General features: G+C 38.1%; 1 protein-coding gene across 1 annotated transcript in view; it reads left to right on the top strand.

Moving 5' to 3' along the window:
- The window catches only part of Syt14 (synaptotagmin XIV), a gene marked incomplete at its 5' end in the record, with an annotated part of 257,951 nt that extends 232,511 nt beyond the window's left edge, over positions 1-25,440 (top strand). Inside the window, 2 exon segments of the mRNA XM_013504506.1 lie at positions 19,453-19,642; positions 23,409-25,440. Coding sequence (XP_013359960.1) covers positions 19,453-19,642; positions 23,409-23,722 — 504 coding nt within the window. The 3' untranslated portion in view covers positions 23,723-25,440.
- Between the last annotated feature and the right edge of the window lie 1,628 nt (positions 25,441-27,068).

Raw genomic sequence — 27,068 nt, 5'->3', positions numbered from 1 at the left:
AAGTTCTCACTTCCAGGGTTTCTGCTTCTTTTTCATTACTTTTATCTCTTTACTGCAGTGGTCTTTCATATCCTGTATTGTCGTCCTTAATTCTTGTGATGGGAGGAGGTTTTAACTGGGGATGGAACTCAGTGCCTTCACACTGAGGTACATTCTCAACCATTTTTTTTTAAATTTTGAGACACAATCTTATTAAATTGCTAAGTTGCTCAGGTTGGACTCAAACTTGTGATCCTCGTGATTTAGACTACCAGAGTGTTCCTTGATGCCTTCAGCAGCTTATTTGTACAGTATCTTCTTTGCACTCATTGGTCATTTTAGTAAGTGATTCATTCAGCTGTTTGTCTCTTTGTCTTAATTAATTTAGCTATCAATTTTTTCGAGCCTTTGGAATTTCATTCACTTCATTATATTTTGGAACAGCTTTTGGAGAATTAATAATTTTTGGAGGCATCTTATTGCCTTGTTTTTTCATTATGATTCTATTTCTGTGTTGAAGTTTGTAGACCATATGGGAAGACTGTGTCTTCCACAGTTGTGGAGGGAAGTGGCTTTCTGGTAAGTGGCTTTCTTTTTGTGGTGTGCCCAAGGCTGTGGGTATGCCTCTCTGTAAGTCTCCCCCTAGTCTGTTCTGAACACTAGGTTCAGCCCTTGACACTGTTTCGAGAAGAGTAACTACCAGTAACATCGACAATTGAGTAGTGTCCACATATAAATATCAGGTAAATAAGAATTTGTCTTAAAACCCCTCTATTTCACTATCTCAGGAAAACACAGGGAGAGTAATAAAATATAACAAGGTACATAAAATTAAACTTACATGATATTTCGACCAATCCTAGTAGTGTACATATAAATGAAAAGAAAAGATGGGAAAGAAACATAAAAGATGGGAGAGCCCAAAGATAGGAGAACGTATGTGGGGAGGAAGAAAAGTAAGCAGAGAAAGGAAGGGAATATAAATAAGAGGTGAGAAAAAAGATAAGGAGACTGCATCAAATTGTTGACCAAACAAAGAAAATTAGATATCTCTGTGAAGCAACCATTGATGTAGGAATATGTAACAGTATAGCATTGAACATTGTAGAAGCAAGAGCAGAAAGCTAATTCACACCATTATCCCCATATGTACATACAAAAACCAAGCCTAATAAGAGGAACAAATTACAGATAAGCAAGGGAAGAAAGGAGGGAGGAAGGAGAAGTCTGCTGTATTAGTTAGAAAGCATATCGTCTCATTTAGAAAGAATACCCCAAGGCAGCTTGGCAGTGTTGCTGTCTTTAGACTGCCTGTCAGTGGCTCTCAGCCCAAACTCTCTCTGAGTCTTGATTCAGTGGCATTGGGGTCTGTAAGAAGACAGCCTCAACTTACACTGTGCTGACAGCTTCTCTGTGCCACAGCCCTCGAAGTCCCTCTGGGCCATGGTTCTCACTGAGCCTGATACTAGGACATACTAGCCTGAGTCAGGACCATACTATCTGTCTAACTCAGCCCCAGCACTTCCTGCTTCTAGCTGTCCTGCTGCTGAATCTCATTCCATCTGTGGTTCCCTCAGTGCCAGGACCAAACCTTCTGTCTCTCACTCTCTGGGTCTCTGTTTCCCCGTCCCCACAGTGCCTAGAACCTGGGCATCTGGTTGAGTATTTCAAACTCCAGACCCCACATCTGACAGGAGAACTGCTCAGCGCAACAGTGGTGATAGTCATGGGTGCCCTGTTACTTCTTCCCTGGAGGACTTGGTACGTTTCACACGATGGTGCACTCTCCAAGATTACACTGGAAGTAGCACTGAGGTTGAGTGGTTCACTTTTTATCCAACCACCCTGTCTCCGGATTTCACCTGTTTGCTGTCTCCTTCAAGCTGTGTTCCAGTGGTTGGTCTCCCTACCATCCCATGCAGCCACATGTGTACAGACCTAGGTGAATGTCTCAAAGCAATCTGTGAGATACTTTTATTATCATAAAATCTTAGTCTTTGTCTTTAGTATCACTTTTTTATCTTGACATATATTTTATCTAATTTGGAATAACCACTCTGTTTCTGCTTGAGAATGTATCTTTTTTCAGTCATTTTTTACTGCCATCCTATTGGATCCTAGTTATGGCTTAGCTCTAGAATGTCATGTGTTCAGAGGTAAAACTTTTGGAAAGTGATTGGATTAGTCCTCTGATGTGTTCAGATCTGTATGTGCTGTTAAAAGATAGAGCCTGATTGGAAGAGGTAGTTCACTGGGGTGGGGGCATAAACCTGGAAAGGTAAGTCTCTATCCCAGCTTCTTCCTTTTCTCTCTGCTTCCTGGCTGCAATGAATTGAGCACTTTTTCCTTCTCGATGTCTTTCTGACATCCTGTTCCTACTTTAGAACCAGCAACATGGACAGAAACCATAAGCCAAAATAAACCACTCCTCCTGTAAGCTGTAGATGTTGAGTATTTTATCCCAGCAACAAGAACAAGACTAACACAGAAATTTGTACCAGAAAAGTGGGGTTGGTGCTGTGACTATACCTGACCCTTTGGTTTAGAAGCCTTTTGAACTTGTTTGCAAGAGAAGTTTGGAAAAATTTGAACAAATGAGCTATCCCTAGGACATTCTGAGCAGTAGTTGATATATACTGATAGCAATACAAATAGTAAAGGCCAGGCTCAGGAGGTTGCAGATGCAAAGGACTCTCCATTTGCAGTTGGACTCCAAACCATGTATGTTATGCTCTGGCAGAAAATTGGTCTACATTTTGCCCATGTTCTGACACTTTGCATGAGGCTGAGATTAAGGGCAGTTGACTGATTAATTTGGCAGAGGAAATTTCAAGGGAGACCAGCATTCATGCTATGGCATGGGTACTGTCTTTAGCCAGATGTACAGTGAAAATCAGGAGCAAAAGGCAAATGTGAAAAGTTTGCAGTTTCATTAGAAAAGAAGCACCTGTAAAACTTCCTGGCATGGTATATCTCCACCCCCTGCAAAGGAGGGTGTGGTTGCTAAAAAGATTAGCATTGGAAAGAAGTCAAGTACTTGCATCAGGACAATAGGAAAGCTATCTTGAGAGCATTTCAGGAATCAGCAACACCCCACTCTTCACAGGCTCAAGGGTACAAAATTATAATGACTTCATCTGGGAAGAGAGACTCTGGACCCCCTCTTTAAGGGGTGCATAGGGAATTCATTCACCAGGATTCATTTTACACTGCTCAGCCATCCAGGTACTTAGAGGTCACTGCAGCTGTGGTCCAAGGGGGCCTGGAAACTGCTTGAGCTGGCAGTAGACTTTGGCATCATCCTGATAGTGCTGTTTTCCAGCATGCAGCATACAAGAGTTACACGGTCAGTGAGGCTCCCATCCAGATTTCAAAGGAAAGCCTGGAAGACCAGGCAGTTTGTCCCTATGTGAGCAGTGTGTGAAGCTGTGAGAGTGAGGCTGGAATTGCAGTGGAGATCATGGGAAGGTGATAGTGCCAGAAATAGAACATCTGCTAAGGAAAGCCTCAGGCAGTGAGCAGAGACATTCAAAAAAAGAAAGCATGAGGGTTGCAACCAGCAGACCAGCAACGTCATAGGGGCAGAGCCATCCATCCCTTTGGATCTTACATCTCACCACAACCTACCACTGGTGCTGGACACAGAACTATAGGACCTAATGTTTACTCTGGTGAGTTTGAGTCTTGTGTTGGTTCCATTCCTTTCTATCCCCCATTTCTTTCTTTTTTTTTTTCCCAGTACTGGGAATCGAACTCACGACCTCGCGCTTTCCAGGCAGGTGCTGTGCCACTGAGCTAAATGCCCAGCTCTATCCCCCATTTCATTCTCTCTTTTGGAATGAGAATGTTTACTCTATTTGACTTTGAGTTTTACAGGGGCCTTGAGTTTGTCTTGAGTCTCAGAGACTTTGGACTTGGACTTTTCAACAGTGCTAGAACTGTTAAGACTTTGATGACTCTTAGGGATAGACTATTTGTAATTCACTGAGCTAATTGGACATGCATTTTAATGTCTTTCATCAAATTTGGGAAGTTTTCAGGCATTATGTCTTCAGATGTTTTTTGTACTCTCTCCTCCTCTGGAACCTCTACTATGCATATATTGTTATGTTTGATAGCGTCTCATGCATCTTTGAGACTCCTCTCATTTTATCATCATTTTTTTTCTTTTCCTCAGACTAGAATACTTTAATTGATGTATCTTGTGTCTTGAAGCTTATTGGTTGTTTTCCTCTGCCAATTCAGAACTTCAGTTGAGACCCTTTATTGAATTTCTCATTTCAGTTATACTTTTCATACCCAGAATTTCTACTTGGCTTATTACAATAATTTCTTTCTTTTTATGAATATTTTCTGCTTAGTGAGACATTGTTTTCACACTTTCATTTAATTATGCTTTAGATATGGTTTCTATTTTTTTTTTTTTAACATATCTAAAGAACTGATTTACAATCTTACCTCTTAAGCTAAGTATCTGGGCTTACCTTGTACATTCTTTGCCAGTTGCTTTTCTCTTTTTCCTGTGTGTGAGCCATTCTTTACTATTTTTTTGTATGGCTTATACTTTTTGGTTGAAAAAGGGAAATTTAAGTATTCTAATGTACCAGTTGTGGAAACCAGCCCTACTCCCACATTTTGCTGTTGTTGTTGGTTTTTGTTTGATGAGTTTCTTAGATTAATTCCATAAAGTATATTATTTATTGTGTGCAACCACTGAACTCTTTGGGGTTATATAAGTGATCAGCTAATGATTGGACAGCAATTTCTTTAAATGCCTTGAGTCATAAGTCTCCCAGCCTTTGTAAAGGAATCCATGTATTTGATCATACCTGCAGTGTTCCTGCAGCTGTGCTTTAGCTTTCACTTTCTGCATACACAGAGCCTCAAGTCTACTAGAAATGAAACATTAGAACCTTCTTAGGTTTTTTCTGTGCATATAGATAGTCTTGTGCATGTGCATGGACTTCTAGGTGTCCAGAAGTGTGTTGGAGATTTTCAGAGCTTCCTATGAACACTTGATTGCCACATTTTCCTCTTATTTTCTCATCAGCAGCTTGTTAGCTTCAACTAGTTCCACTCCCTCAGTTGCTGCAGTACTAAACAGTTACCACTGGTTGTTTCCAAGAGTTGCCCTAAGGATACAGCTGTTCTGATCACACAGCTTGAGCTCTGAGTCAAACAAAGCCCTGAAATGGACCTTCCCGAAGAGGTCCAAGCTAGCTGCATATTGACAGTTCACTGGAGGTGGAGCTTCTGTCCACACCAAACTCATTTTTCCTCATCCAGTGTCTGCTGGGCAGTTAGGTGTAAGGCTGCTATGGAGCTCAGGAAGATGGATAAGAATATCCACCTTTAAAGTGGAAAACTTTAAAAGCTGCAACATTTATTGACCCCACTGTATTCAACCATTTTTCTTGCATAAGAGTCCCTCATATTGTTATAAGCCTTTGATTAGTTTAGAGTTCTAGAAAAGTTTATTTTTACAACTCTTGCCAATGTTTGTATTGCTTTCATGGATGGAGAAGTTTTTCAGAGGTCTTTACCTTTCTGGAGATGAAGTGTTTCTAAGGAGAGGGGTACCACCATCAGAACCAATCTTGCAGACAACTAGTTACCAATGTCTGATGTCCTCATTAGGGCATGGAGATTGGTAAATAGAATGTGATCCAAATGGTTATCCAGTTAACTAAGACCCAAAAACATTATCAGGAGACAGATATAAGGCCCAAGTTCAAAAAATCAAAGTAAGTCACAGATTGAGTGGACATGGAGGATGACCTGATAGAGCTCTCCTATACCTCTCCCTGTCTACCCTTGCTACTTCCGTTTCCCACTGAATACATCCATGGAAAAGTGAGTAGATGTAGTGATACATAGGAAGCATTAGAATGAGGGAAAGATAAGTAAGATGCTGTTGCATTATGGAAATGAAGTTATCTTATAGTGACCTATTGTCAAAGCATCGTCATGTGCTACTCATATAACCTTATTGCTGGATATAATGTGAACGAGAAACTCAGTGTCATAATAGGGAAAAATGAGGCTACTTGCCACAGTGCTAGCAACAGGTAGAGCTGTTCTTAGCTTGTTTATTTCTTGTTAAGGACTCCTAGTACTACTGTGATATATGATTTTATTAAAAGGGTTAATAGAATCAATTTTGAGATGTTTTCTAGAGGAAAATCACCAGGATATGTATTTTAGATTTTATGAGATTAAAAGAGAGGAGATGCATGAGATTTGGCAAATAAAATTTTAATATATTGCAACCACCGAAAAAACCTATATTTCATTGTGCAGAAATTAAGATCAAGTTGCTGTCAATTCATTGAAAGAATCAGAAACAATTACTGAAGATTTAAGCAAAAAATTATATATATGTGTGTATATGGATATATGTATTGCTGATTTTCCACCAGGTGTCAGCAGTACTTTAAACAATAGCAATTGTAGGGATTGTTCTGAAGTAGATGTCTAAATTTAACTATTACATATTGGAAGCATATTTTGTTCCTTTGTCCTTAACCATCAGATTGTTTGTACTTATGTATACTGAAAAATGTCATATATTATTTAGAACTACATTTAGTATTTTACCGTCTACATTATTATGGTCTTCCAGACTGCTATAGAATTACTTAGGTGTAATACTAAAGTGCAAGTTTTCACTTTTGAGAAGACAGAAATTACTTTGAAGAAACTAGGTCAGTAGGGGGCAGCACATTCTTACAATGTTTAAAACGTGGTCTTTGAATGACCAGAAACAGGTTATACAGTGTGGGATATGGATTTTCAAGTTTTTCAAACATTTAACCACTTTATTTCAAATAAAATATTACTTATAACCCAAATATATAAAGCAGATGAAAGTGATATTTTGACTAATAAATCGTTCTTTATATTTACTTGTTGACATAGAACACTGAAAATAATGGAGTTGTTTTGATGAATAAAAAAAATTATAGCCAGGTATGGTAGTGGACACCCATAATCCCAGCACTCAGAGGGTAAAAGAGAATTGCTGTGAGTTCGAGGCCAACCTGGACTACATAGTAAGAACCTGTCTGAAGAAAAAAAAAATTAGAATAAAATTTTCTGGAGGGTAGTGTTGCTCTCTTTCTCTCACGGATAGGAAAGTGAGCCCCAAAGAAATGTTCAAACATGCTCACAGTTACACAGACGGCAAGCTGTCGAGCTTGCCATAGACTCCGTTGTCTTAGTACAAAACATGAGCACCTACACTTACATATAATCGCAAATGATGTGCTTCAGTCTTGCTATAGCTCTGAAACTCAGTCCTGTCCATTTCTTTTCTTTCAGTTGCACATTTTAGAGAAACTTTTCACTCACACAGATAAGGAATTATAATTGGTAACTTCTTTGTCATAGCTTGTTCTTCAGTCTCCAGATACTTCTCAGTTAAAGTGAGACAGTAGATCAAGGTGTGGTGTGTATCCATATCAAATCCTGTGCTCAATGTAATGACTATGTATTGCAAACATGTACCAATACAAAAATTAGATTCTATTAGAAGAAAATTTTTGAAAGAGAGAGATGGGAAAAGAATCTTTAGTCTAAGATGCAAAGAGTAAGACATTAAATTGGCAATACTAATAAATGCATTCGTGTTCTCTGTTAAAAAGTTATATAACTACTAAGGCAATAGACGTAGTTATCCACCTTTTTTCAGTCAAACTAAAGAATGGAGATGCTAAATACCTTGCCAAGGTCACATTCCTGTACCTGACAGACCTTCCAGGTTTGCTTTTCTTACAAGTACACTCTACTGCAGGACCATTATATCCTAATTGGCATTTTTATTAAGTTTTTAAATATTTGAAACACATATAACAGATTTAAATAATCTCAGAGCATTTATTAGTAGATTCATTTCACACATCTAGAATGTATCTGCTTACATAGCAATAACTGGTTCTAGCACTGTAAACTTAATGACCAATTTATTTATTTATTTTTGTCTTTTTGAGACAGGGTTTCCGCTATGCAGTTCAGGCTGGCCTTGAGCTTACTTTGTAGCCCAGGCTGGTCTTGAACTTGCAAGGATCCTCCTGCCTCAGCCTCCTGAGTACTGGGATTACAGGCGTGCACCACCACGCCCTGCCTTAATGACCAATTTAAAAAGCTTATGTCTCCTTCAAGTGTACAAGTGCTGTCATTTCGGGACACAGGACTTTACTACCTTAGCAATTCAGCATGTGTCTCCAGTGACTATGGCATCTCAGAAAGAAAACTTGTGCCATTTTCACAAGTGTGGTAGACAGGAAAAGCTGGATAAGTCATTTAAATATTAATTTTGAAGCAAAAATCCTAGCTCCTAAAATGTGTTAAAGTTGTTAGGTTACAAAAGTCTTGTGTGATTATTCCCCTTGTACATGTGACTATATCTCTAGGGCCAGGATTAATAAAAATTATTTTAAAGTCTGTCTTACCACATGGTAGAAACTTGCAGTTTTTTTCTCAAGATGTAAAATATACCCAAGGACAGACTACAAGAGTCCTCTGGAGTGGCGATCCATCTCACGCTACAGCTAAGGAAATGGTGACCGCCCCCCCACAAGCCCTACTCACACCATAGACTCAGTCGTGCTTAGCTCTGGGTTATTTTTTCGAAGCCAGATCTAAGCATGTTGTTCTCCAGTTCAGAAGAGTTCTCCTGTTCCCTGCTGAGCCTGCCTGGTTCTGCACAGCATGGTTCTCAGCCTTCCTCCCTTCCTGCAGTAGTGTCGGTGAAGTGCCTGTGGGCTGATGGGCAGTGCACTGACTTGGGGACGGAGATGAATAAAACAAAGATTCTGCCCTCAAAGGACTCGCAGTGTGTAAAAAGACCAAACAGTCTCTGATAGACATGTTCATGTAGCGCTGGGCGAATATGATTTGTCCTCAGTCTTGCTTTCCAGCACCATTTTAACCCCCTCCTTGCATACGCTAGCCACACCTGGTCATTCTCCACTGACCGAATGCACTGTTGAAACTCTCCTAAGCAAACCTGGGGTATCTCTTCTCAGGAGTGTAATTTCTGTTATTCTGAGTTGATCATGTCTGCCTATTTTCTCCCATCAAACCTCTCAAAGATTCCTTTTGCCATTGTCTCCCTGGAAGTCAGCGCCTCCCTCCCCGCCACAGTACTTTGTACTAGCAGACAGCCAGGAAACTGCTGCTGAGCTTCTGTGAGGCTCTTTTGTTTCTCTTGTATTGTTTCTTTCGGTAAATAAAACAGTATTTTTATATCTGGCCTGAAGTCCAGTCACAGAATGAACTCAGATTATGAGGTGAGTATGGTTCTAAAAGTTACTAAGCCAACAGAATGTAAATATTATATTAAGAACTAGAGTATAAAGGTATGATAGCTTTTTACCAGGATATTACCCACTGCTTTTTCCTTAAATCCAGTCTTATTGAGGAAGGTAAACCTAGATCTTATGGAATTCCCACAGAAAAAATCAGGTCCCATGGAATATAAATTCACATTTTTAAAAGTTAAGGTCAGAAGTCAGCCATGGTGGCACACACCTGTAATCCACAACCTGGGAGACTGAGGCAGGAGGATCACCATGAGTTCAAGGACAGCCGGCATGACAAAGTGAGACTCTGTCTCAAAAAAAGTATAAAACCAAAGAAGTGATCCACTATAGATGATCGCTAGCAGATCCAAGAATTTATAAAGTAATATGCTCTAAAAGAATAAAGATACAAAAGAAGTAGTAGAAACGCAGGAAAAATAAATGATGTAATTAATGACCATATGAAGATCCAGAATGAAAAGTTATTCAGATAGAGTCAATAAAAAATACAAACAAGAAGGCAAGGAGTTTGAAAGGTACAATGAGAATGCCAAGCCTATTTTACCATAAGAATCCAGAATGAGGTAGGAGGAGGTGAGAGAGAAGATCTGAAATGCTTAGCTATCAGACTGGGAAAGCACAGCTCCTAAAGCAGGCTTCTGAAGATGAACCCACACCCACAGAAGACGCGGTGAAAGAATGAAACACTAAAGACACATGATAAAAGTGACCACAGAGAAAATAAAAAGGACCAGCAATGTGGCTAGCAGCTTCAAGGCCAGCTGGAAGTCAGGGGGTGGCATGAGATGGCTGAGGTGTTGCAGCGAAGGGCCGCTGTACCCACGTGGAGTGTCAGAGCCACAATCTGTGCCCCACGTGAAGGGCAGACTCCAGATGTTTTCAGGCAAAGACAAAAGTTAACGACCATTAGTCACTGTTGGAGTAATTACTAAGGCATATGAAATAGAGTAAGCAGAAAAGTACCAGTAAAGATATGGGCAATTGTAACACTTAACAATTTTAATTTATTGGATACTTGTAAGGCCCCTGTCTAATAAATTTTAAAATGTGCACTTTCTTTGCTCATACGTGGAATATTACAAAAGTCAACTATATGTTAGACCACAAAGGAATTCTCTACAAATATCAAGAATCAGTGTTATGTAAACTTCATTCTTTTTTCCCCAGTTATAAAATTAGAAATTTACTCAGGAAATACCTGTTAGAACATTAGGTGCCAGACATTCTAGGTATTTATTATACACTAGTGAAAACGAAACAAATTCTCACTGCATGGACTTTAATCCTAGGTAAGGGAGGGACGGGGAGTGGTAACCACATAGAATACATGGTGTGTAAGAAGGCAGAAAGTACCATGAGGAGGAAGAAACCAGGATGAGCAGGGTCAAGTCTGCTAGGGGGAAAGGAGATGTCATTTTTAGAGAAGAGCGAAGGCAAGGCCCCCGGGGAATGAGGCAGGCAGGCGCAGTCTCGGGGTAGGCAGAGGAGGGGCTGAAAGTGCACCTGGGGAGGTGGAGCAGCCCACCCTGCGCTGTGCACTGTGTGTCCCACTCCAGGACTGGCAAGGACAGGCATGGAGCTGGAACCCTAGGACTGAGGAGTAGAGCGGCAGGCGGCACAGTGCCAGAGGCGGCTCCCCACCCGCCTTGCTGAAGTCTGTGTCCAGATCAGAAACCTGCATGAAACAGCTCAAGGGTAGAGAACAAGACCTGATGGGAATTCAAAACATGTGCAATTAAAAAATGAAAACACTGTGAAATGTGCAGGATACGTTTCTAACAGTATTATAAGCATCATGGATAGCCTTAAATATATTTGTAAGAAGATAAGAAAGAGTGCAAATTGATTTGCTAATATTCTTCGACTCACATTAGAAAAGGGGAGATAGTAGAAATTAAAGAAAAATTGTACAGAGATTTAACAAACAGAAAATCTGGCTCTTGGAAATTAGTAATAAAATAGATTATTTTAGTTACCTCTCTAGTGTTCTGTGAAATAAGCAGAATTAAGAGGGAGGGGGAGTTGGGCCAGGGATATAGCTCAGTGGTATAAGCGCCTGCCTGGCAAGCGCAAGGTCCTGAGTTCAATTCCTGGTACAAAAAAAAAAAAAAAAAAAAAAAGGGAGGGGGACTTGATGCTGTACTGTGGTCAGGAAAAAAAAACATTTCTATTTATAGATTCTTGTGTAAGTAATATAAACACTAAATCAACATACTGACTGAAATCCAAGTATTACTATGTGATAACTTGGAAAATTTTTAAATATTTATGAAAACTTTTGTTTTAAAATGAAGAATGTGAACCTTGTACAGTTAATTTCCTCATGAGCATTCTAAACATTCCTATATTATTTCATATGTACTGAAGAACATTCTTGTACAATGCTTTATGTAAAGTTATTGTAAAAGTTTTATTGTCTTTATTTTTTATTAAAGATTTCCCATAGGTTAAAGCATTTTAAAGGATAGAGATAAAAAAATTAAAATAAAGTAGATAAACCTCTGGGAATATTGATCAAGAAGGAATGCATTAAATAAAAAGGAAATATGATCATCAATTCAAGGAACATTTCAAAGTCTTAAGAGAGTAAATTTAAAATCTCAGAAAATAAATTTTTTATCTTACATGAACAATTTTCATAAAAACACAAATTTCTAAGAAGTGATTTAGGAATAATAGAAGGCTTATTATCATTAAATAAATGTCAATCAGTAGTCAAAAAATCCCTTAAAAAGAAAGAAAAAAAAGGATAGTTAAGTTTGAGAGGTAAGTTTTACCTAACTTTAGTGAACCCGTAGCTCTAATGCTACGTAAAACTGTTTCCAGCAATAAAGAAAAAGGTATCCAATTTCTCATTGAAGGCTTGTATAGGATAGTTGACACCAGCTAGAAAAGAGTAACAGCTAGTTCCTGTTTCCATATATGTAAACATATATGCAAAAACCCTAAATTAAATATTTTTCAATTGAATTCAACAAAAATATATACATATATCACATGCTGTGTGTGTGTGTGTGTGTGTGTGTGTGTGTGTGTGTGTGTAAATATATTGCTGGGTTCGGGTCACCAAATCCTGATAGACACATGAAGACTTGAGAGAGAGAATATCTCTGTTGGGGGAGCGGGCAGGGATCTTCACTAGAATGGAGCAAAGCCCCAAACTGACTCAAACACCCAAATTTACTGAGAAACAACAAAGGCATAGAGTTCTGCTGTGTGCAGATGTTTGTTTTAGGTAGCAAGGCAGGGAAGCAAGACACAGTGGCAGTTTAGCTGAATAATTAACTTTTATCTGAAGGTTCCCTTGGGAGCTTCCTTGTTTTCCCCATAAGGCCCATCTCTGCCCAGGCTGGCAAAACTTCCCATCTTCAAGGCATTTTGACTCCTCGGAGTTTGGAGTCTTCTAGCTCCCAGGTCAGCCCAAGTTGACATTGAGCATATCTGCAGAAATGTCAAATCAAACATGTACGTTCATATTTAATGCAGCAAAACACTAAGTCTGTATGTACCTGTATGCACGTGCATACCTAAAATTCTCATCACAGTGGGAGCTTTTTGTGACCCCTTCCACATGATCCTGTAAGCAAATGCTGGTGATACGAAATATTTTTTGTTTTACAACTAATTTTCCTTTTAAACTTTTTTATCTGGTGTGTTAACTTTTCTGTGCTAATTGTGTGGGGCTTATACTTTTGTTATTAACACCCCCTTATACAACCTAAATGTCAGAGCTGTGCCCTGGAAGTGAGGGACATTCCCTTTCACTGAGTCACCTTTTCCTCTTCCATGGCTCCTGCAAGGACAAGGCCATACACCAGACCCAGGAATAGCCTGGAAGAGGGTCATGACTGGGCAGCTGCAGCAGTGTCCCTAGCTCCTCAGTAGCATGGGGAGAAGTGGAAACAGACAACTCTTGCATCTGTAACTTTTTCTAGTGGCCTCAGTATCCAGGTTTCACTGGGGGACCACCAGGCCCTGTACCTCTGATGAAGGAGACTGTGTTAGGCCATTTTTCTTATCTCAGAATCCTTAAGGCAGCCTAAAGAAGAGGCTTAAGCTCAAGGTTTAGGAGCCTGGGAGTCCGAACTCTGCCAGGTATCCCCCTTGGCTGCACCCCCAGCAGAGGTGTGTGTGTACCTGTGCCTGTGGGTTTTCTCAGTCCTCATAAAGCCACCAGGACTCAGTCAGGGGAGCTCCACCCCAATGACCTTCTCTGATCATGTCCCGAAGGATTACCTCTCACTGCCAATGGTCAAGTAGAGTTACCGCCCTACTATGACTTTGGGGTTAAAGGCCTGCATGACTTAGCTTCCACAGACCATAATGCCAACTGTATTCCAGAGCCCTAGAATTATATCTCAGCGGTCCCCTCTAGGCAATTCCAGGGTCTGGGTTTGAGCATTCACTCAGGGTACTGTCTTCTTTCTCATGATACTCAGAGCTGCTGGAAACTGTCTAGCAACTGAGAAGGAAGATACTGCCTGACAATGGAGACAAAGTTGGGGAACAAATCTGAGAAATGGATAAAGAGGAAATGGTTCCTAGTGACAGGCTGAGACATACATAGTGAGTCCTGGAGCTCGCTCTGCATAAACTGTTGCATGGTATAAGCCTACATTCCCCCTTGCTGCTTAAGTCACTTCAGGCTGGATTTTCTGTCACTTATAACATAAAGTGTGCCAATAAAGCTTACTATTTTAGGCAGACTAACATCCAACACCACTCTGGAATTCAATCCACGCATTTTCTACTGTGCTGTGCAACTGCTCTTCACCAGCTCTTCTGGGTGTTTTTAGTCCCAGGACACACAGACTGGCTGTCCTCTCTGGACCCTCAGGGCAGAGGGGGTAAGATCTGGAGCAGTATGCTGTACCGCTTCCTCCTGCAGCAGCCTCTGGTTGTCTCCTGCAGTTCCCTGGGCCTAGGAGAGCACCCTCCCCAGGAAAAGGCACCTGGCCAGAGACGACACTCACCGAGATTGGCAGCCCCAGCCTTGCGGGAGGGCACTTCCCTGTCTCCTGGCTGTGTGGTGATTCTGTCCTGTTTTTGTTGTGCCCAGTGGTCTCTTGGGGTGCTCTACCCATCTCCACAAGGAACTCTGCTGACAGCACTTGCCCAAGGCAGAAATTCAGAAGGAATTCTTAGAGAAGAGTATTTCCCGTTATTTAAAGGCTACAATATATTTCAGCAAGATTTACTAAAGTAGGTTGTGATCAGTCACCAGGGACCTTCATGCTTCTGCTTTCTTGTTGGGCTTGGAAGTTGGGATTTACACAGCCAGTGGAGCAAGGCCTTTCCCACCACTTCCTGTGAGCAGCACGTTGTTGTTCCAAAAGTGGCACTGTGGCCTGTGCTGATTGGCAGCTGTTAGGGTCGCATCCACTTGGCGTGAGAAACACTGTGCTCTGAAAATTGTATTTCACCGTGTTCCCACAGATGCTGCTGGAATAATGGCCTAATGGAACAACACGAAATATGCTCAAGCACGCTTTTGACATTTTTCATATGTGATGATATGTCCTAATTGAAACTTACTAAATTATGTGTTTTCCTCTAACTGTCATGAAAGCATACCAAACTGTCTTCTGTGCATCACTGACTTAGAAATATAAGAGACATAGTCTTTTTGATTATCAGCTCTGATTTAAAGTTAGCTTTGAAAATAGATTTTATCCTCTGAAGTCTAATGAGTTCTCCCCTCATGACTTACAGAGCCAGTAGTAGGTTTAAACTTGAAAGTTTATGTAAAACTTTTTTAAAATTTTTAAATTACATTGTTGTAGGGAATAGGGTTATAGCTTACACACACACACACACACACACACACACACACACAGAGTTTTTTCCCCTTTCTTTTAAAGTCAAAGAATAAATACCTTCAGAAATCTTCAAAGAAAATCTTACATTTTATTTTTCTGTGTGTGGCATCCTTGTACAACATACTGTAATTATTTTCTTCAATGCTTTTTCTTGTGAAACCCAATGCATTTTAGAAAAATGTAAAAAAGCAGAAATGGTCCTACCTGTTTATTACAGAGTGCCATCTAGACCAAGAAATAAAAATAAAATCAAGTGAGTTTACCCCAAACCTCCACTGTGGCCTCCTGGCCTCTGTTCCTTCTCTCCTCGCCCCTCGAGTTAATCACAGTGTTTTCCTTCATGACAATCATTTTCTTGCTTTCCTCATCGTTTTACCACCTGTCCTGCCGCTGGGACACCACAGTTTAGTGCCTAGTTGTTTTTGTTGTGGTTTTGGTTTTGGTTTTTGAAACTCACAGAAATGCAATTTTGCTGTTAAATAACCTTTTGGGTCCAACATTTCTCACTCCGTTATATTTGCAAATGTTACAGTGGTTTTCATTTCTGTATAATATACCATTATATGAACCCACTATAGACTATCCACTCTACTGTCTGGATCCACTACGAGTGATACTGGTCTGGAGATTCTTCCATACCTCCTGATAAATGCAGCACATACTTCTGATGAGTATGTATGTGGGAGTGAGTGGAATTGCCAGACCATAGGGTATATTTTTAACATTTTTAAAAGTAGAATCCTTTACACTCCCACCAGAGGGATATGATCATTCCCATCTCTGTCCTCCTCATACTTAGCCCATCTGCTTGTTGTGTTACCTCCTGGTTTTAATTTCCATTTCTCTGATTACTAACGAAGTTAGGCAAATGCAGAGAAGCATGTTGAGATTCTTACTGGAATTGCATTTAATCTATAGATCAATATGGAGAAAATGTTAAAAAACTGAGCCTTCTAATATATTAACATAGTTGATTTAGATAATATTCTACAATTTCTATTAGTAATGTTTATTGTTTTGTATATACAGGCCTTACATGTTATTTGTCTCATTCATTCCCAGGTATTTTATATATTTTATTTTATATTTTTATGTTATAATTGCTACTTTTAATTTTATTTTCAGGGGCTGGGGATTTAGCTCAGCGGCAAAGCGCCTGCCTGGCAAGCGCAAGGTCGTGAGTTTGGTTCCTGTTACCGAAGAAAAAAACAAAAACAAAAACAAAAACATTTTATTTTCAAATTTATTGCTGATAAGTAGCAACATGCAGACTAAATTTTTACCTTTGTGTTCAGCTATAATTCTGCAGGTTTGTTTAGATTTCCTGTATATGTACTTAAGTAAGCTGGACATGAGGATAATTTTATCTGCTCCCCTTCCAAATTATGATACTTTTTGTAATCTTTGTATTAGCCCACGTTTCAAGGGCATAACGCTCACATTCCTTGTGAGTGGGCACGTGTATGTGGCACATCTGACTTCCTCTTTCATCCCTCCCCCTCTCCTCTCCTCATGCCCCTCTCTCTGCCCTCCATTTCTTGACCCCCTTCCCATTTGAGGAAGATCTGTCTTCTTTTTATTATCTCTCTTTTATTTTGTTCTTTATTTATAATTTGAGTTTCTCATATAAGAGGAAGCGTGCAATATTTAAACTTCTGTGTCTGTTTTATTTCACTTAATGCTAAGGTCTCAAGGTGCACCCATTTCTGCACAAATTACACATTTGTCTTTATGGCACAGTAGTACTGTGCTGTATGTAAATACCACATTTTCTTTAACCAGTCATCTGTTGAAAGACATACAGGTTGCTTCCAAGATTTTTCTATTATGAACTGTGCTGCTATAAATATGGATATGCATGTATCTTTATAATATGATGTCTTTAACTCTTTTGGGATTTCTACTGTAATGTTTTGAGGAAACTCCGTACTGATTTGCACAGTTGTTATACTAGTTCACATTCCTACCAACAGTGTAGATGTTTCTTTTTTACCCACAGTGTTGCCAGCATTTGTTATTATTTGATTTCTTGATGATAGCCATTCTTTCTGGGGTGAGATGGAATCTCATTGTTGTTTTAATGTACATTTCTCTAATGGCCAGTGATGCCCAGAATTTCATGTATTGATTGGCCATTTGTGCCTCCTCTTCTGTGAAGTGTCTTCACTTCACTTGGCAATTTTTTGACTGGATCTTTTATTTGGGAGGAGGTGATTTTTTTGAATTCTTTATATATTGTAGATAGTAGTTGTCTGTCTTAGGAATACTGGCAAAAATCTTTTCCCATTCTATAGGTTGTCTTCCTTCTGTTTGTTGTTTCTTTTGCTGTACAGAATCCTTTTAATTTGATGTGACCGCATTTGTTGATTTTTGGAACTATATCCTGTGCAACCATACTCACAAAGTCTTTGCCTATGCTATGACTTTAGGAGTTTTACCTGTTTTATCTTTCAGCAGGTATTTTATTTCATTTTATTGCCTTTAGTAAGACTAGGATCTTCACTGGTTGGAATTTCCACTACAGGAAGACCAGCAGCTGTAATAGGTGGCTGTTTCAAAGAAGAAACATTAAAATTTTTTCTGTTAATTGTGGTGTTACATGTTGCTGGATTTAAGTTGCTAAGAGTTTATATCAGGTTTTTTGAATCTAGGTTTATAAATGACAAAATCCTATAATTTTCTTTTTTTGTAATATCCTATTAAACTTCAATTTTAAGATTTTGCTAGGTTCTTAAAGGAAATGGAGGAGTGTTTCCTCTTTACTATCTAAAAGAATTTGTGAAAGACCAGCAAAATTAGTTAGAGTTCAGTAGTGGGGAGCCAGGGATGTAGCTCAGTGGTGCAGCATCTGCCTGGCGAGTGTGAGGTCCTGAGTTCAAATCCCAGTACCAAAAAAAGAACACTAATGAAGCCATCTGAGTTAACATTTTTATTTTTGTTTTGTGTGTTTATTTTGAGAGGATTTTTAATTACAAGTTCAGTTTCTTCAGTAAAACTGTTCAGATAGTTTATTTCTTCTAGTGTCCCTTTTGTTGGCTGTAGTTTTCTAGAAATATGCCCCTCTCATCCAAATTTCAGATTTATTGGAAGAAAGTCATTCATATGAACCTCATTTGTTTATCATCCATGGAAGACGTGGTGATATCTCAATTTTCATTTCTGATTCTTGTTATTTGTGCCTACTCTCTTTCTCTCTTTCTCCCTCCTTCTCTCTCTCTTTTTTCTGAATAAGGCTCTTTGAAGATTTACCCATTTTATTAGTCTTCTCAGATATCTTATTTTTGTTATCACTTGGTTACCCATGGGTTATTTAGAAATCTATTCTTAATACTTGTATATAAGGATTTTATTGTTCTCTAGAAAATAGTTTGGATTTCTAGGTGACAAAAACCATTATGAATCATTATAATCTTTTGAAATTGTTATTTGCTTTATTTTTATAAAAGTTCTCCTGTGTGTTTAGGAAATTATATGTTCTGTAGTTATTGATTGTAGTATTCTGCATGCTACCATTAGGTCAGTTTACTTATTGTGATATTTAGATCTGCATCCTTACTCTGTCAGGTCATTGGTCAGTTACTGAGAGAAGTGTGCTAATGCCCCTACTGATAATAGTTTTCTTTATTTATCTTTGTAGTTATGGCAATTTTTGCTTTCTATCTTTTGAGCCCATGCTACAAAATGCATGTAAATTTGGAATTATGTTATCTTCCTAGCACATTGATGCTTCATTATGATTAAGTGTGCTTCTTTATCTCTAGTAATGACCATTGCCTTAAGGCCCACCATGACTGATACTAGTGTAGCTACACTGGTTTTTCGTGGTTATTATATGCATGGTAAATTTTAGCATCCTAAATTTTCTGCATCTATGCATTTTCGATGTTGGCTTATAAAATAGTTTGTTTTTTTCTCTTGCTCAGAGTGTACCTATCTTTGTCTTTAAAGCCATAGTGAGGACATGTGATGTAATTGAATCTAAATTGGTATCAATTTAGATAACTTTTTAGAGAACAATTTTTCCCATTCAGAAAAGAGTTTAGTAATATCTATAAGTTTCAGAAATTTATCTTCCTGGTTTGCATATAAATATGCAGGAACTGATGAAGCTTTACCATCTTCTGTTACTTCTCTGGCTGCTGTTCAAGGAAGAGATATCCAGGGACTGAAATATCTGAGAACAGTATTTCTTATCTGGTGTTTGGAGAGTCTGGTTTGCAAGGCATCTTCATCGTGATTTGCCTAATTCCAATGAGCACAGCTTTAACTAAGTATCTCTTAATATGTCTCCTTTTGCACAACACTGTGAAAATACTCTTTCTGGTTTGCAGGGCTGTGACTCCCAAGTGAGCGTGTCAGAGATGTCCTGCACCGAGAGCGCATCCTCTTGTCAGTCTCTAGAACATGGCTCGGTTCCCGAGATTCTCATTGGTTTGCTTTACAACGCCACCACAGGAAGATTATCAGCAGAAGTGATAAAAGGCAGCCACTTCAAAAACCTGGCTGCAAACAGACCACCCAGTGAGTGCAAGCATGTTTTAAATCGAATGCTTTCTATACGTAGGGGACTTTCAGCATTAGGGGTTTCAGTCCTATCATTGTAGTCTTAGCCAATCAAATTCAAGTGGTAAATCATCAGCTAATCTGTTTCATGTTTTCTATTTCCAGCCTTTTGGGAAGTAGAAAATTTTGAAATTCAAAATATTAATTGTATGGTGAGAGGAATTTTAATTTTTTATAGTGCTTGCAGAATAAATTATTCCTATCATAGTTACTTCCTTTTAATGCCAGAAAAAGTTTTTTAAATAAGTAATGATCACAAATATGAACGTGTATAACTATTATTGTTAACTGAAGATTAATGCTGTGTTCTGTCTGCATGCAGTGCTATGAACTAATGTGTTTACTTCACTATTTCCTTTAACAATTTAGAAGAAATTGCTTCTTCACATTTTTTTTTCTCCTTTAAAAATATAGGGGCTTGGGGTAAAGCACAGTGAGAGAGCACATGCTTCATATGCATGAGACCCTGCTTTGATCCCAGCACTACAAAAAGATAATTTTTTTTAAAAAAAATAAGTTCATAACTTAGTACTGCAGCAGAGTCACAGAATAAGGAAGGGTTCGGGAGTCACATGTGGACTGAGGGCAGAGCCAAGCAGCTCCTGCACTGTCCACCGCTCTCGCCTTCCTCCTCAGCCTCCTCTTGGTTCAGATGCAGAGTAGGTCCTTGGAGTAGAGAAGTCACCCCCCACTGTAGCTCTGAAATTGTTGATATCTGTAAGTGGTAAACTAGGGAGAAAGCAGCATCTCTGTGCCTTTGTGAAATAAAACTGTTAATGCCCTGACCTAAAAACCTGAAAGGAAACCTTGAATAATAGCACTACCACACAGATTCCCAGACTTGTTTTATTCACTCTTTTAACTCCAGGAATCAGGCAGCTACTAAAGGAGGGAAAACTTTGTCTACCCTTAAATTAAATGGACTTTGCTTCTAAGTGTCATAAAAATTTATTATTCAATGGAGGTGAAAAATCATAAAAATATATTTGGTTTATACCAAGTAATGTTGGGAAGCTTGCTTCTTACATATATATCATAGAACGCACCTACCCCTGAATTAAAAGTCTGAAGGCCAAAGTACTTTCATATTTCTACTCTTAGACAAATGATCTCAGTCTATTCTTTATTGGTAAAGTTAAGGTCATGTCTTACACAGGGTGATCAGACTGAGATCTGACAAAGATGCACAGAAGGCAGAATTATTATTAATGCACTTTTTCATTTCAAAAGGAAAATGCAGTGGGAGGAAAAAAGCCATTCCTAGAATAAACAGACTAGGAAGTGGGACTTGACTATCTTCATACACACTGAGCAGAGCCCAAGAGATAACCTGTGAGAGAAAGATTTGCACATGAAGATAGCCATGCTGAGGTGTGGCCATAGCAGGAGTGCCCTGGCCTGAGACACCTGATGCAAAGATGTCAAGATGTCGAGCACTGCCCCACATAAAGCATCACTCAGGTCACCTTGAGCCATGGCCATCACTTCGCTACTCAGGCCTTAGCTAGTAGCTCAGTAATTTTTTTGGACAACAACTTTATTGATGATGTTAAAGAGTTGCAGAATAAAATGAAACTCTGATTAAATAGAGAAACAGGAATCAGAACTGAAAAGGAACAAGGGCAAATTTGGGTAGTAAGTAACATAGGAAAAATTATCACCCAAGCACAGTTAGTCTTTCCTATGAGATTTGGTCACAGCAATTGCCATTGTTTTAGATTAGATCTTCCTTATAAGATTGATCAATAATGCTAGAAAATAACTAGTAAGTCAATTTTTAAATGATTATATGAAGGTAGGATATTTATATAGTAAAATGCAAGACAATTTCACTAGTTGGTTCTAAACTGTGTATATTACATTAAGATTGTAGCCCTTCAGATATATCTAGAGTCTAGGACTTGAATGTGTTATAAATGGAATAATCCCAGTTGCATCCAAAGAAACAATAGCAACATTCAAGAGCAAAAATTGTGATAGTTGTATTTTATTTTGCATAACCTAATTTCATACTACATTGGGAGTAATAAAATTATTTGAAATATTAAATATTGTGTGGATGAACTTAAAACTGAGAATAACGATGATGATGACCTGATAATGACTTTTATTCAGTCTTTTATATCTGATAATTTGCATGATTCTATGTTCAATGTGCTTTAGACCAAGAGGGTATCATTATAAAGGTGTCCCCCTTTAAAACAATGTAATTTTTAAGATTACACAATGACTTAAAATTTTTCATTCCATGAAATTTACCCAACAACCCTTTGTTCAACCCTCTACCTGAAGTAAAATGCTAAAGTTCTGTGTTTTTCCACTCCAGTGAACAGTGTTTCCTCTTTAATTCTGACCTTTGACCCTCTCTCACCCAACGATTGACATCTGGTCATTATTTCTTTTACTGCTTTCCACCCCCTGTTGTCAGATGGACTGTTCTGTTGTCTAAAACACTTGATAGGTGGACAGGTTTATATAATACGAGGTGAGTTCCTGTAGAGGCTAATTGGATGTTGTCTTTTCATGCAAAAACAAAATACCCTAAAACTTGCCAGCAGTGAAGCTGTCCACCATGTTGGTTTTTAAAAAAATGCACATTTATTATCTGTGGTACTTTAAATAAAACTAACTAAGAATTTATCTCTGATTATGGATGATGGTATTCAGAGTATCTATAAAATAAGCAAAACTTTTTGAAATGAAATTTTTTATTTTTCCATCTGTATTTTGATTTATGCAGCAGAAACATTCTATGAGAAACATGGCAATTATCTTTAAAATTAATTGAAATCTGGATATGAAGTACACATGATGGATCAACATGCTGAAGATCATTTGCATGAGTCTGTTTAAGAACTCAAAAGCACAATCTTGTAAAGAATGGATTTATCTCCCATAATATAATCAGTCAATGAAATGTTATGTTTCACTTTGTACACTAAACATCACATCAATTTCTTTTCTAACTCATAAAAGTAGTTAAGATGTCATACTTAAAAATTCACATTAAATTGTGCCTCAAAGAAACCCTACAGTGTTTATTTGAACTACCCCCAAAAAGCACATTAAATGTACTCTTGCATGAAACCAGGAGAAAGTTTTACTTGGTTTGCTAAACTTGGCTTCATTTTAGCCCTTAAGTGTTTTAAAAATATAGTTAAAAACCACATCCATGCAGAGATTTTTTTGACATTTCATCCTAAACTGTTTTGATGTCATCTTTGCATTCTTGTCTCTCTCTTCTCTTTACCATTTGCCTTCATTTCTATTTGTTTGTTTACTCTTATTCTCTGAAAACACAGTGGAATGCTTTCCAGTGTTGTGGCTAACTGAGCTTGCTAAGTGTTAATGAATGCTATGATGTCCTGCTGGTGGAGCTAACGGGGGATGGTGATGGCAGGGGAGGTCACGGGGGGAAGGGGGGGCAGTGGGTGGCGGGTGGAGGAAGGGCTATAAGGTACGCCTTTAAATTCTATCACGTAGAAGTAGGGAGAGTAAGATGTTATTACTCCCAAGATATTTTTGGCCTACTTAGCATTCTCTGTACTTGTCACATTTTATAAGCATGTACATCAAAATGGAATTGATTAAATTTCCATTAAACATTGTATAGACCATATCCTTATGAGTGTAAACACTTAATATTCCCAGCACTTACTATGAGAAAATTGTTTTGAGTTTGTTTCAAATGATATTTGTGATATGTTGGTTTTTTTCCCTTTAGATACATATGTTAAGTTAACGCTGCTGAATTCCATGGGTCAAGAAATGTCCAAATGCAAGACATCCATCCGCAGAGGGCAGCCGAATCCAGTGTACAAGGAAACTTTTGTGTTCCAAGTGGCCCTTTTTCAGCTGTCTGATGTGACACTTATCCTGTCTGTGTATAACAAACGCAGCATGAAAAGAAAAGAGATGATAGGATGGATTTCTCTAGGTCTGAACAGTTCTGGGGAAGAGGAACTCAGTCACTGGACTGAAATGAAGGAGTCTAAAGGACAGCAAGTCTGCAGATGGCATGCATTACTGGAGTCATGACAGCTGGGACGGGAAGCCAGGCCACCCCAGGCAGCACCATCAGCAGTTGCAACGCTGCTGTGTTCACCTGGTCACCCGTAGAAGAGCTTGTTCTTTGAAGAGTCAAATCCAACATTCTACCAAATGCTTTAAATTCCACGGAAATAACATCAACTGCTGGCGTGAATGAATGGCGTGGGTGTGGTGGAGTTTGTCTAACAAACTGAGAAACGTACATTATTGCTGTTGTACTAACAGTCCTCTGGAGATTTAATAACATACTTTTGATTTGAAGTTACTTTTACTTTAGCAAAAAAAGCCAGCAATTTCATGGGCGGTTATGTGATTTTAGTTATAACACTGTTTTAGTATCACTCTTCATAGAATCCGTAAAACATATTTTGACTGGCAGGTCCCTGGTGTTTATAGTGGAAAGGAGGTCACCATCTATCTAATGGGGAAGGGTTTTGACCACATTGAAAATAGTTTTTATTTCTGATAAATTCATTCTGTGTCCTTAGTTTCATTGTGTCTCAGTTCTTTTCCATAGTGCTAAATCTAAATGGAAGCAAGCATTCATTTTCATAAAGGAATTTTTAAGGTTTTTTCTTTAAGTTTATTTCTTCCTTTGCTTCTGCTTTTCTTCAAAGAGACCAAGTCAAGTCCTGGTCCCTTGCAAACCTTTTGGACAGGTTGTACTGTAGAACTATGTAACTTTCTGTTGAAAGCACTTCCTGTATACTTGTATTCCAATATAGGAAGCCAGTAGGGCAGTACTTTGATTTAGAATGTCTTCCATGACTGACTCTTTACAATTGTAGTAATATGGGAAAAAAAATTTTAACAAACTGGAAAATACAGTAGATAAGCTATTGAAAATTGAAAAAATTCAAGTTAAAGAAAACTTTATCTGGTCTGTGTATTTAGTAACCAACACTGTATAATCCAAATAAGAAGCTCTTCTGTCTCTAAATCTTCACTAAATTGAAGAATTTATATTGTGATATTAAGACTATCCAGCTCTCAGTCTGATTCAGAAAATCAAGTTAGAAACAGTTCTGAGATTCCTTATGAAGTTTCCAGTGATTTGTGACTAGATTTTATGAACTTTACAGATAATATTCTTTAATGTGATGTCATCCTGTGCCTTTCATGTACGTGAAATTTGCTCATACAGCTTAGAAGTTGTATTTGCAAAATTAGGCCTTCGATTTTTATAAATGTAAAGATTCCTCAGAACAATGTCACAAGACCTTTAGTTCCTCTAAAGTATGCAATTGTATAATGTACAAATTTTTTTTAAATGGCAAGGCAGTTTCATTTGTTATTTTTATATTTAGGAACTAATTAATCTGGAATATTATAAGCTACTTTCTTTTAATTTTGCTTCTTACCTGTTATATAATTTTATGCACATACTTTATTAAATTGAGTATGTTTTATATGTATGAAAAACATTTTCTTTTTCTCATTTTGAGTTAAACTAGACAAAAATTCTCTACTTACCAATTAGTAAAAAGTAATATATCATTTTTCCTAGTCCCGTTTAAGTACTATATATTTTTGCAAGCTAGAACTTGTTATTGTCATAATAACAAAACCCTGCATATTCACTTAGCTGTACTGAAAGGCCTTAAAAGAATCCAAAAGACCATTAACTCCTATAGTTTTTAGTTTAACAAAAGGCAGTTCTGTGGCTTTTTTTTTTTTTTTTTTTGGTTTTTGTCCGGTACCGGGAACCAAACTCACGACCTTGCGCTTGCCAAGCAGGCGCTTTGCCACTGAGCTAAATCCCCAGCCCCAGTTCTGTGTTTTCATACTCACGAATTATCAGGAAAAAATGCAAATGGGCACCCTGAACCTTAAGAATGTATGCTGCAGGATTGTATTAATGGGAAATTAATTCTTAATTGTTTTATCAATGAGACTTTTCTAGGTTTTTTTATTAATGAGTTAAGTTACAGAGTTAGAGCATGAATTGAATGATAAAATACCTCACTTAAGTATTAAGAGGGGATGTATATTTTACTGGAAAATTGGATTTAGGCATTTCATGATAGTTGCCTTTCCTGTCTTTAGAACAACTGTCTCCATTGCTAACAGCTGGTATCTTCCTAATAAAAAGAATTACCAGTCTTATATGTAGCTCTGACAAAGCTTAATCAAGTACATTATTAAGACCAGGTTGGTGCTTTCACCTTCAGTGAGAAAAAGACTTAACTGTTATTTGTTATATCTGCCTTTCTTCAGACTATGCCTAGAACTTTATGTGATTTGATATTTCCTTAGGGGTTTATCTGATGTGAGCATGAAATCTTACATGGCCTAAAAAATCAACTTTTAAAATAATTTCAGAGAACATCCTCCTTCCACCCAACCCTGAAGACCTCAAAGATCATAAATCTTCTGTGTATATGCTTCTGTTGTCACACACATACCTACATTTCACACACAAACGTGTATATATTATATATATATATAATATGTATATCCATCTCCATCCATGTATATGATAGGGATATGTGAAGGCTTTTCAGGTAACTAAATAGAAAAACATTTGTTCAGTTTATGGGTCGTGTTTCTCCTATCATATGATTACCAGATATTACATTTGCTTTTGGGTGCTATTTCCTCCATACACAGCAAAATATACATCTTTTCTTTTCCCCTTGTGGATTGACACAACTTAGAATAATTACTACCAAAAAGTCATCCTTTTTATTTTTAGAAAAAGATTAAATAGTGTTCAGGAGACCCGCTCCACTGTCCTTGATCTAGTATAAGACAATGCTGATGTTTGTTGTGTGCTTGAATTCACATGAAAGCTTAAAGACAAAACCTTATAGCTTAGTAATTCTGCCAAATAGAGGCTGACTGGGCAGCAGGTGTTGACTCAGAAACTTGAGAAAGACAGCTCACTTTCTCATTGTTCTTCTAAAGTCCCCTAAGTTTTATAATCATTTGTGGGGGTTCCTGTGCCTGGAATTAGACCCTCCCAAATGAGCTGCAGAGTGTAGTTGCGTATTACTGCCCAGGAAACAGAGTGGATTTTAAATCAGTAAGAAAGTTTTTTTAGTGTAATATCATCCTACCTTGCAGAAGTTTGCTTTGTAATCTTGTCCGCAAGTAACATCCACATTTTGTTAGAGATCTATGTGCATGTTATCTTACTATGCACTCAGTGATTTCTCAGCAGTGTTGTATCTACTGACAAAAAATAGTAAATTGGACCACAGCTTAAAAAAGAGAAGCTAATGAAAAATGTCTACTACCCTGATTAATCTACACATTTTAACTTCAGGCCTAGAAGGACAGCATTAGCCAGCCTGTGCAGATGCCTAGGGCTGTATATTAAACCACTGGCTTC

The sequence above is a fragment of the Chinchilla lanigera genome, unplaced genomic scaffold (genome assembly GCF_000276665.1).
Source record: "Chinchilla lanigera isolate Chin_1 unplaced genomic scaffold, ChiLan1.0 scaffold00088, whole genome shotgun sequence".
Taxonomy (NCBI): domain Eukaryota; kingdom Metazoa; phylum Chordata; class Mammalia; order Rodentia; family Chinchillidae; genus Chinchilla; species Chinchilla lanigera.
The sequence above is the reverse complement of the archived record's forward strand: the minus strand, read 5'-3'. Positions and strand labels throughout refer to the sequence as shown.